General features: G+C 47.7%; 1 protein-coding gene across 3 annotated transcripts in view; it reads right to left on the bottom strand.

Moving 5' to 3' along the window:
• Positions 1–11,042, bottom strand: part of Npl (N-acetylneuraminate pyruvate lyase) — a 36,800-nt gene extending 25,758 nt beyond the window's left edge. The window contains exons 1-2 of one of the 3 annotated variants that reach the window (XM_036201751.1): positions 10,919–11,042; positions 7,240–7,319 (exon numbers count right to left, since the gene is read on the bottom strand). In XM_036201751.1, coding sequence (XP_036057644.1) covers positions 7,240–7,307 — 68 coding nt within the window. In that variant the 5' untranslated portion in view covers positions 7,308–7,319; positions 10,919–11,042. The remainder of the gene's footprint in view (positions 1–7,239; positions 7,320–10,918) is intronic. The other 2 variants (XM_036201749.1, XM_036201750.1) reach the window with 2 other exon arrangements.
• Between the last annotated feature and the right edge of the window lie 1,299 nt (positions 11,043–12,341).

The raw sequence follows: 12,341 nt of genomic DNA, 5'->3' as shown, positions 1-12,341 counted from the left end.
TCCTAACTCTGCCCGCTCTCTGCCCCACAAAAGACCACAAAGACATATTGATGTGGGTGGGCACCTACGTCAACTCTGCCTTCAGGCCAGTGATATTTTGTAACTTCACCATCACATTAGGAGGCTGTGTACATAATTAACCAAAACCTGAAAGCTATGACTAAATTAAGAATTAAGGGCGGTGGTAGTGGCGCACGCCTTTGATCCCAGCACTCAGGAGGCAGAGCCAGGCGGATCTCTGTGAGTTCGAGGCCAGCCTGGTCTACAAACCGAGTTCCAGGAAAGGCTCCAAAGCTACACAGAGAAACCCTGTCTCGAAAAAACAAAAAAATGAAACAAAACAAAAAAAGAATGCGAAGGATAAATCCCGAGAGGCTGGGAAGAAGTCTTGAGGCTTGGAGGGATGATGGGGTGGGGTGGGGGTGGGGAGTGTAACGCCCTGCCTCCTCAGTTCCTCCCATGCTTCAAGCAGCTGCCTTCAGTCTGGTTCTGTCCGGTTCTGTCTGGGCACACACCTCTTTCTAAGGAGCTGGCTGTACCCTTAGGCAGATGTAGGAAGGTGAAACTCAAGCTTCTCCTCCTCCTCAGAGGACTTCATGTGTTTTGTTTTATTTTGGTTTGCCTCAGTGGAAAGGGGTGCCACCTACGCTCTCCCGCTTCCCTGCCACAGTCCTTCAGGCTACACTGGCTAATAATTCTCCTCGGGCTCACAGGAGATGCATTATCTATCTTTTTAAGAAATGCCTTTAGGAATGGCACCAATGCTAGAATTTCTAGGGCAGTGGAAGAATCATCTAGAAAAGGTTCTCAGCCTGTGCCCCTTTGGCGCTACAGCCCAGGCTGAAAAGGGGCTACCTTTAGAACAACTTCTGAGTTTCAATATGTGAACACTTCTTTCACATAGGACAAGACTTTTGGGCTGGGGACTTTGGTGACATATTTACCATGCGAGCATAGGGACCTGAGTCTGATGTACAGAACTAATGTAAAAATATACCAAAAAATATCCACGGGGAGGCAGAGGTCCCTGGGGCTCCCTGGCCAGCCAGCCTAGCCCTACTTGGGGAGTTCCAAGCCACTATAAGGTGGATGGCAGTGAGGAACAATATTTTGAGGGTTGTTCTCTGCCTTCTGCATGCACACACACGTGACCATGAACCCCTACAAATGACTGAAAAGCTAGATATCTAACAAGGCTTTTTTTTTTTTTTTCCTTTTTCTTGAGACAGGGTCTGACTATGTAGCCCTGACTTCCTAGACAGGGTCTCTATATAGCTCTGGCTCTCCTGGAACTCACTATGTAGACTCTTCTAGTGTGCTGAGATTAAAGGCGTGGGGCGCCACACCTGGCTAAGGCTAATTTCTCAAACAGGAAGACCAGTGCCCATACTCTTTTATTTATTTTTTAAATTAAAATTTTTAAAGATTAATTGATTTATTATGCATACGGTGTTCTGGCTACATGCCAGAAGAGGACACCAGGTCTCATTGCAGATGGCTGTGAGCCACCATGTGGGTGCTGGGAATTGAACTCAGGACCTCTGCAAGAGCAGTCTGTGCTCTCAACCTCTGAGCTATCTTTCCAGCGCCCCCAGCATCTGCACTCTTAAAGGTCCCATGTCCTTCCAGCCACCTCAGGCTTTCAGATCCCTGCCTGACACTTGCTATAGGTGGTTAAGTTTGCAGCTCTTGACCGAGACACTCAGCAGTTCACTCACAAATAGACCCGGGGCCTGTACGGTGGCTCAGCAGGAAAAGGCACTGCCACAGTGAATGGCATTTGACAGAGTAAATACAATTTTTCTTGACATTTTTCCTCCTTCCAACTATTCTGTTCTCTCTCTCTCTCTCTCTTTCTCTCTCTCTCTCTCTCATTTGCTGTGTTGCTCAGTTTGAAATGATCTTCTTGTCTGAGCTCCTGAGGCGCTGAGACTATAAGGTACGTGTTTCTGTGTCCAGATAAAACAGACTTCTTAAAATTTCTCCAGCTATGAAATAGAGCTGCAGGTCCCTGGTGGAGTTGTCAAGCTGAAATTGGACTGTACAGATCAAATGCCCATCATGATGACTGGCATGCAGTATTTATTCAGCCAGACTCTAATCTCCTTTCTCCTCATGACTGCCACATTAGTCATCCCTGTGGTACAGTTCCTGATAAAAAATGACAAGTCAACTCTGTGAGATGCTGAAGGTGTAAAGATAAAGAAGACACACTTGGTCCTTGTATGTTGCCCACCCTCAGTAAAAACAGCCTAACGCTTGCTGGAAGATGCAGGCATTAACAAAAATGTTACCATGGGCTGGCAAGGTAGTTCAGTGGGTAAAGGCACTTGAAGCCAAGCCTGGCAAGCCGAGTTCAATCCCTGGGATCCACATGGTAGGAGGGGGGAACTAACTCCCATGAGCTGTCTTCTGACCTTCATGTATGTACTGTGGCATGCGTGCTCCCACACAGATATAACATAAATGAAAAGTTACGATGATAGACATCATAAAACAGATAAATTTGATGCAATGTAAAAAGGTATACACAGGGTGCCATGGGGGTCACATAGGAGGGAGCCTCTAGCCTTTTTTTTTTTTTTTTAAAGAAGAAATGGGGAAGAATTGCCAAAGGATGAGTTGGGGCTTGGGAAATGAGACTCATTTATGATGCTTAGCACACCGAGAGCTTGGAACTAAATAAAGAGTTAACAATCCTCAGAATCCGGAACTTTCTGACCTGCTGGTGCACCTCCTGGGTGCAGGTGGAACACTCTTTGAAGTTCTCTTACTGGACATCCCTCCAGAGGAACAACTGCTGTCCTACGTCCTCTGGAAACCTTACCTAGAGGTAATCACCTGTGGTGACTGGGAATGTCACCACAGCAAGACAATCTTTCTAGAGAGCCCTTCACAAACTACTGTTTACTCCTGGCTCACTCACGCTCCTCTAAAAGCGCCCACAGCCCTCCGGCCCCACTCGCTAAAGAGAGTACTTAAGCCTAAAACCATGCTGTCTCTCTAAGTGTCGTGTTTTATATGGTTGCCGTTCCCAGGCCTGGCAAATGAGTGCTGGATGCTCTTCACGCACCCATCGTCAGAGTGTTTCAGCAGATGGGAAGGTGAACTCTTCCGAGGGGGGGCGGGCCAGGGGGGGAGAACGTCCCCTCCACTCCTGCAAATGTTTTCATGGGTAAGTAGAAATGTTAAAGGAGAAAGTGAGAGTGGAAAACAGAATGAGGCAAGGTACAGAGCCTGGAAAGAAAGACAGGATGTGATGTTTGGGGAAACAAACGGAAGTGCCAGAAAGAAAAGGTAGATTGTGCAGGACTTCCTTCCTACACTGTCTCTGGGAGTTTCGCTTTCACCTTCAGGTTAGTTCATCTCAGGCTTTCCTGGACCACTGTTCGGAGGCAGGTTCTGACTCGTAGTATGTGATAGGGCCTGAGGCCTGCATCCCTATCAAGTTCCCATGTGGTCCCAGATAACTGGTCTAAGGACCACGCAGCGACAAGCAAGGCTTTGGGAGAGGAGAGTCGAGAGACTCCAGTAAAGGAGAATGATCTGTCAGACTGACTTACGAGGATGCTCACTAGGCTGCAGGGTGGAGATGGACTGGTGTGGCAGGTACTTTAAAAAGTCTCACTACATTGAGGAACTCACAAAGTTGCTAACAGCCTAAGAGCAGAGGGCTGGAGACACTCAGACACCACAGAGATGAGATGAGGAACTCACAAAGTTGCTAACAGCCTAAAAGCAGAGGGCTGGAGACACTCAGACACCACAGAGATGAGATGGCTGAAGTCTTCCTTTACAAGGTGTGAAGGACAGCTTGTTTTTATCTTTTGTGTGTGTCCTTGCACTTGGGTATGTTCATGTGTGTAAGGGTGCATGCGGTGCAGGTCAGAGGACAATCTCAGCTAGCTGTCCTTACTTTGTACCTTGGTTGAGACAGGGTCTTTTGTCTGCTGCTGGGTAATCCAGGCTGGCTAGCCCCAGAACATCCCAGGATTCCTCTGGCTCTATCTGCTGCTCAGGGATTACAGACGAGTGCTACCATGTCTGTTTTTTATGTGGGTCCTGGGGATTTAAGCTCTTTGCCCACTGGGCCATTTTGCTGGCCCAGTTTTTGTTTTAGATTTATTTTTCATCTTAGGTGTGTGAACACCTGAGGAGACCAGAAGGGAGCACCGGATCCCCTGGAACTGGAGTCAGGAATTAAGGACTGTTGGAAGTCAACATGTAGGACTGGGCTGCAAGTGCCCTTGACCACTGAGCCATCTCTCCAGTCTCGATAAGACTATTTTGATGGAGCAAGGGATGAGAAAAAAGAGAGTTAATGTAGCTCAGGCTGGCCCTACACTCATCAGTTAAGGGTGGCCTTCAACGGATTTTCTTGCCTCTCCCTCCCAAGTGGTGAGTTTGCAGTTGTGTGAGTTTTCAGAGGCCTGTTCGTTACCTCTAACGCTTTGGGTTTGTGCTTCCAGAAAAGAACAGAATGAGGAAACACACACGGCTGCTCTCAGCGTGTCCCAGATGAAAAGTAAGGCTGCTTGGCAAAGCCACTTCAGAGGCTCACCCAGCAAGGACAAGATGGAATGTGCTGAGCTGGGTGACAGCCAGGATTGCACTCTGTAGCCGGAAGTAAATCCAGCCCGCTCATGTAGTCACATGTCTCTTGCTTATCTATCCAACCTGAAACTGAGAAACAGCTGACTTCAGGCTTTCCCAGAAGTTGTGGAAAAGGAGAAGTAGCAGGAAAAAAAAAAAAAAAAAAAAAAAAAAAAAAAGACTATTAGCCAACAGAGTGATCTAAATAATCTGTCAGCAAGTTCACTTCCAGGAAGGATGGGAGTTTTTCATACCGTCGTGGGCTCCAAATATCTAAGGGAGCTGTGATGTGGCCACCTATGAAGGAGGATTCGAAGTTCTAAAAAGGTTTACAAATTCAGAAATAAAACTCCCCGCAAAAAGGCCTTTTGAGAAAGAGTACAAGTTAGCTCATCTTCCTCTTAACCTTGTCTCTTGCCACAGTACCGACTCAAACCTGGCGCCCTGAGTGCAGTGACCAACCGCTGTTGCAAGGATTAGCTGCTTTAGTGATCACCATTCTGCACTGTAGGTGTGGGGTATTTTTATCTTACAGGAGGAAGTAGCTTAGAGGTGCCAGAATTCACCTCTGATGGGTCAATACTCGAGGAAATGCCTGCTCCCCTTGTGTCACGTGTCCAGGGAGGTGTACAGATGTACAAAGTCATGTATAGTGCAAGGCCACTATTTGACCATGCAGGCAAAGTGGCTGCCCCGCCTCCGTCTGAAGTCAAGGCACCTGCCTCAGAAACTACTGAGAAAACAGCAATCATCAATTGTTCTCTCTGCTGTCTCCCCTCCCTCCTCTGCCCCTGCCTCCCAACGTTTAATCAGCTTCTAAATGAGACCGAGAAGATGCCTGAGGAGTCCACCTTGCTGATGCTGGCCCCTTTTCCATGGCATAGGGTCCTTCCAAATCATCAGTCCCAGATGTCTGTCAGCTTGTTACAAGCTAGAGTCATTTGGGAAGAAGGACTCAAAATGAATAAATAAAAAGCCTCCATAAGATTGCCTAGAACATAGCTGGGTCTTTAATCCCAGCACTTGGGAGGCAGAGGTAGAGGCCAGCCTGGTCTACATAGTGAGTTCTAGGACAGTTAGGGTTATGTTGAGAGATCCTGTCTTAAAACAAAACAAAACAAAACAAAACAAAACAAACAAACAAACAAAACCTAGCTGGGTGGTGGTGGTGCACACCTTTGATCCCAGCATTTGGGAGGCAGAAGCAAGTGGATCTCTTTGAGTTCAAGGTTAGCCTGCCTGGTCTACAGAGCAAGTTCCAGGACATCAGAGGTTACCCAGGGAAACCATGTCTTGAAAAACCAACAAAATAAAACAAATAAACAAATAAAAAAAATCAAAAACAAAAATCAAACAAAACCCAAAAGATTTGCCTAGAGGCAAGTCTGTAGGGCAGTTTCATAATTGCTGATTGCTGTGGGGAGGACCAGCTCATGGTGGGTGCTGTCATCCCTGGGCTGGTGGTCCTGGGGTGCTGCAAGAAAGCAGGCTGAGCAGGCCAGGGGGAATTAAGTCAGTAAACAGTACTCCCCTCCCCAACTCCATGATATTTGCATCAGCTCCAGCCCTGTTTGAGTTCCTGCCCTGACTGCCTTTGATGATGATCTGTGACGTGTAAACAAACAAATTCCTCAACTTACTTTGGTCATGGTTTTATCACACCTATATCCTAACTAAGATAACATCTATGAACATGCTTTGTTTTCTTTGTACTGTGTGTGTATGTTGATGGATGTGTGTACTGTGGTGTGGATGTGTTTTTGAGTCTATGGGTACATGTTTACATGTGTAGACAAATAGATGGAGCCTGGAAACTGACTTCATGTGTCTTCCTCAATTGCTCTCCACCTTGTTATTGTTATTTTTTTGAGGCAATATCTGAACCGGACCTGAAGCTCAGTGATTCAGATAGTCTGGCTTGTCACCAAGCCCCAGAGACCCATCTGTCTCTACCTCTGCAATACTGGGACATGGGCCCGACATTTACATGGCTGTTGGTGATCTGCACCCAGGTTCCCACGTTTATGCAGCAAGCACTTTCCTAGCTAAGCCATCTTTTCAGTACCCTCTCGCCACTTTCTTGGGATGAGTTTCAAGGGGTCAAACCCAAGCACAGACTCGACAGCGAGCCACACTGCAGACATCCAAAGTGACAGAATCCTTAGAGGGATAAAGACAGTAGTCACGCTAAGGTAGGATTCTCCTCTAATTCCAAGGGCCCAGTCTGGGCTAAAGGCACTGGCAAAAGTCCCTTCTCCCTCCTTTTTCTTTTTTAAAAAATGTTCTATTTTTTTGTTTTAATTTTTATTTTATGTGCATTGGTGTTTTGCCTGATGAGTGTCTGTGAGGGTGTTGGTTTCCTGGAGCTGGAGTTGCAGACAGCTATGAGCTGCCATGTGGTTGCTGGGAATTGAACTCGGGTCCTCTGGAAGAGCAGCCAGTGCTCTTAACCACTGAGCCATCTCTCCGCCCCCCCCCCCTTTTCCGCCACCATGATGGCTAGCCCTTTCTGACTTAGGAAGTCAGGCACACTGCAGAAGCTACGTTTGGTAAGACCACCCCAGAGGTGCAGTCACTCCTGGAGCTTCTGACCTTCCCCCTGAATGGGAACGGGTCCCTCTCTGCCTGCCCCCCCCCCATAGTTACCCATTCTCAGTCATCGGAGTGATGGTGGCAGCGACGAGACCCCGGAGTTTCTTCTTAGGGAAGGCCATCGAGCTGCTGGACTGGAAAATACACTGTGTCATTACTCTTTCTTCAAGGAATGTCAATTAATGACCAGACTCCCAGGCCAAAGTTCAATCCCAGGTTAGTGTGATAAAACGCACCCAGAGCAAGCAGAAGAATGTAAAAACTCAGAGGTGAATTTCGTTGGTGGGGAGACTTTGCGACAGGGAGGGTGGACCTGGGTGAACACGATCTGAAAGGTCTTCCACTTTAGCTACTTAGAGAGCTGGGGAAGCCACAGGCCTCAAGAGTAGGAGTGAAGGCCAGCAGGACCGGAGCTGCAAACTTCACTCAGGGGCCTCAGACACACGAGGAATTGCTCTTACTTAAACCTAATAGAGTCAGAAGAAGGCATTCTCTTCTCCATCTCCTAAGCTCAAATCCCACCCAAACCCAGCACTTAAGGTTTCAATGAACCATACAACTATCATCCAACTAACCTACGTGACCTCTGATATCCTAAATTTATTTATTTTGCAGCTTCTCTAGGCTTTTTTTTTTTTTGGTCTCTTTTTAACACATGTTTATTGTGTACGTGTCTAAGTGTATCATACACACCACAGCACAGGTGCAGAGGCCAGAGGACAACTTGTTGAGAATTAGTTCTTTCCTTTCACCTCGTGGACTCCAAGAATCGAACTCTGGTTTGTCAGGTTTGGCAGCAAGCTGCTGAACCTTTGCTTTTTTTTTTTTTGAGGCAGAGTCTTTGTAAGCCATGCTGGTCTCCAATTCACCATGTAGCCAAGGGTGATCTTGAACTCCTGCTCTTCCTGTCTCTCGGGGATTACTGGCATGCATCACCATACCCAATCTCTTCTTGTGAACTGTACATTACAGGCATATGCCATCACACTTATTTTTTGTGGGGGGGGGCACGGCGTTCAGGATACCCAGGTTTTTGTGCATGGTAGGCACTTAACCAGTTAAGCTACACCCCAGCCAACACTTGGTTTTAATTCATGTATGATGACTACGTGGGAAACTGAATGGGGTATTCGGATGGCACCTAATGGTGATTCCCTGACTGGCACTCACTGTTGGCACGGGCGACCTTATTTCATTCATTCATCTGGAACTGATGGACAGAGTGCACCTGCCCATACTAATGCAGTCCGAGCCGAGGAAATGAGCAGCCTGGGAAAGAGCCAGGATCACAATGCCTGCCGCGGATCTCCATCCAGCACTCATAGGAAAATGATCTTAACTCAAGACACCCAGAGTGAACCGGCCATCTTAGCCTCTTGAGTTCTTCCCTTTCCTTACAAGAGAGAAGACAGAGGGTAGCTCTGACTTCATGGGCCTGCATCTCACCTCTACCATTTCTCTCTCTATGCTTCTTTATCCCTCTGTAATGGGGTAATAGTAACCATATTTCACAGGGCAAAATAAGTGAATCGACAGAGCATGCTCGATGGGCCAGGCACATGGTCTCCGTGAAGTCCTGTCTAGGCATGCTAGTGCCTCCTCCCCCCAACACCTCCTGCTCACACTCAGCATTCTTGTTTCTTGAGGTCCTGAGTCATTAAACTCCGCCGTCTTCTTACCTGGGATGGCCTTCCCCTCTCCCGCCCTTCTCATGACTTACCCCGTGCTACCTTTTATCTGCATCAGTGGTCATCGACCCAGGTCCAAGAGGACCTTCACGGTACAAGAGCATTACAAAGAGAGCCAGTCCCCTTTAAGCATCCTAGATCAAAAGGTCTGCTCCGGCCACACAGACGTTCCTGTTCTTGTGCTTTGGGCTGTGCTGATTTCACGTGTAGTAACAACATTCTGTAAGTCCTGACTGGTGCTCTTATGTGTCTGAGAGCTATGAAATTAATAACCACTCGGATTCAGTTTGAGTAGTTAAAAATGTGGGGCCTGTGGGAGAAGGGGAGGAGGGCTGGGCATCGCCGTGGAACCCCCAGAACCCCCACACTTCTGATCTTGTCTCTGTCCTGTTCTGAAGATGTCAACGTCCTGGCCTGCCTGGAAGGTTTCTTCATGCCTGCAGTGTACCAGCCCTACTGTTCGAACCCATTCCTGGGGCTGCCTCCTGCCCTTCCCCGGGGCTGGTCTTTGCTCCATGGGATCTGTCTCCCACTCCAATCCCTTCGGAGTAGCTCTCTTTTCAAGGACCAGCACCTGGGAGGTGGAGACAAGGAGGGTCAGGAGTTCAAACCCATCTGTGGCTCCACAGTGAATGGAGACCAGCCTGGGTTATGAAAGACCCAGTTCCAAGGACATAAAATCGAAACAAAAATCAGAGGATTCAGCAGGGATTCACACCTTTGGTCCCAACAGTTGGGAGGGCTACATAATAGAGAAACCTTATGTTTATATATATATATATATATAAAGACTCCTTGGTCCTCCAAACTGAAAATTATTTAACTTCAGAATTTCCCCTGAAGAGCTGTTTTGCATTAAAAACCTCACAGAAGCCGGGCATGGTGGCGCACGTCTTTAGTCCTAGCACTTGGGAGGCAGAGGCAGGTGGATCTCTGTGAGTTTGAGGCCAGCTTTGGTCAATCAAGAAAATTCCAGGACAGCCAGGGCTACACAGACAAACCCATCTCGTAAAACAAAAACAAAACCACCTCGCCTTGAGACACAAGAGACTGTTCCAAGGAAACAAAACACAAGCTGGTGGAGCCGCTGGTGCCATTAGTCCCAGCACTCAGAGGCGCAGGCAGGCAGATCTTTGTGAGTTCAAGGCCAGCCTGGTCTACATAAAAAGTTCTAGGACAACCAGGGCTACATAGAGTGATCCTGTCTCAAGTGCCCCCCCCCCAAAAAAAAAAACAACCTCCAACAAAACAAAAACATAATCAATATTTTTAAAATACAAATTTTAAAATCAACTTGGGAGTGTCATGCTTTGAAATCCTTTATAGTTTGAAGTAAGAGCAAATGATCACAATATTCTCACACCCATGACTTCAAGTGACTTTGGAATGTTCTTGTTGAAACGCTGTGGAGGGAAAATTCCCTGCAAACCTCACACCTGCATCCACACATAAGAACAACAGAGCACAGAAGCCAAAGTTCTGTGTGTGTGTGTGTGTGTGTGTGTGTGTGTGTTGTTCCCTCCCACCCCTGCCCGCCCCAGAAGACAGGGTTTCTCTGTGCAAATACCCCTAGCTGTCCTGGAACTAGCTTTGTAGACCAGGCTGGCCTCGAACTCACAGACATAGCCTGCCTCTGCCTCCCAATGAGTGCTGGAATTAAAAGGCCTGCACCACCACCGCCTGGTGCCAAAGTTCTTTTTAAAGCCTCAAAGTTTAAGAAGGGACCGGGAGAATTTGGTGTAGCTCTGAACAAGGAGAATGACTTGAGAAATACTTGGCAAACTAGAAAATCGGATATGGAGAAACACAAGACAAGAAGCAAAAAAAAAAAAAAAAAAAAAAAAAAAGGCAGCCTCTCCTAAAATAAGTGGTAGGTGTATTAGAGTCAGTGGCTAAATCCCCTTATGTTCAAAGGCTAAATGACAGATTCAGACAAGGGTTCCTGGAAGCCGGGCTACTCTAGTCTGCAAAGAATCCCCGAGTGTCACTGGAAACAGGCGATAGAGGTCACCCTCACAGTCCCCGAGCTCCCCCGTCCAACGTACCTGCCTTTGCTCGCGCTCACCCTGTCGCTCCTGTGCACTGGGGACTCAGTCTCTGCTGAGCCGCGCCGTTGCGCTTTTATTTCAGGGGCTGCGGGACCACGTGCGGCCGCGAGGGGAACCTGGGGGTTGTAGTTTCACATCGGGCCCCGCAGACACCGCTTGAGTTCCGAGACTGGGTGTGGCCTGAGCCTGCGCCGCCTGGGAAGGCGCGGGCTGCTGCACCTCGTGAGCACCCACCCCGCTACTCTTAGAGTTCTTCCTGACCAGGACCTGCAAGAAAGGGCGTTGGTGGTGGCCTTGCATATGAGGTTGGAGACCTTGAGTCACAAGCACGTGAAGCATGGTGGCTGCTCAGCGGGCATTCCGCTCTCTCTAGGCTGATGCTGATGCCCGGACCTTCACTCCCAGAAAAAAAGAGAAATGAGAGGATTTTAAGAGTGGATTATTACGGGCGGTGGTGACGTGACGCACGCCTTTAATTCGGGAGCCAGAGACAGACGGATCTCTGTGGGTGCAAAGCCAGCCTGGTCTAAAGAGCGAGTTTTAGGACAGTCAGGAAGACACAAAGAGAAACCCCCGTCTCAACAAAACAAAACAAACAAAGAGTGGATTATAGGCCATCGGTGGTTGTGCACGCGATCTGCTGAATTCGAGACCAAAGTGGCCTGATCTACAAGTTCCAGGACAGCCAGGACTATATACACAGGGCAACCAGTCCTCTGGTTGTACAACCCTGTCTTGAAAAAACAAGCACAAAACAAAACAGAAAAGAATTAGGGGCTAGAGTGAAGAATTATGGCTCAGTGATTAAAAGGGCTTCCTGCTCTTGGAGAAGATCTGGGTTCAATCCCCGGCAGGCACACCCAGTATCAATCCCCAGCTTCCATAAGGTGTCTCACACTACGGTTAACTTCAGTTCTAGGGGATCCAATGCTTCCTGCATACACTCAGACACAAACAAAGAGTTAGCTGTAAACACAGACAGGAGCTGTTCTGCCCAGTTCTGGAGAACAATGGAAAGACTTTTGAAAGGGAAACAAGTATTTTTAATCAAAACACCCCTACATCTCTACTTTGGGGATCATCAAGCCTTTTTTAGAGTTGTCTGAAGCTCAGTTTAGCCTCGAATTCTGTCTAGTAAATTTAAACTCCCTATTCCCCTGCCTCCACTCATCTAACACTGGGATTCCAGGTGTGTGCCGCTTGCCTGGGATCACACCCAGGGCCTTGTGCAAGCTAGAGAATGTACACCGACGATTGGAGCTACATTTCCCCACCCATGCCTGGTTCTTCAAGTCTTTAATCAGTACCACGCTCTTCGCTCAGGAATTAAGAGCACAGCTGTATACAAATACATGTATACAAATATACATGTATATTCCATGAAAGGCCACGGCTGATGCTTATTATTTTATTTAGGGAA

Source organism: Onychomys torridus, chromosome 11 (assembly GCF_903995425.1).
Source record: "Onychomys torridus chromosome 11, mOncTor1.1, whole genome shotgun sequence".
Lineage (NCBI taxonomy): Eukaryota > Metazoa > Chordata > Mammalia > Rodentia > Cricetidae > Onychomys > Onychomys torridus.
Note: the sequence above shows the minus strand (reverse complement) of the source record. Positions and strands in the feature narration are given on the sequence as shown.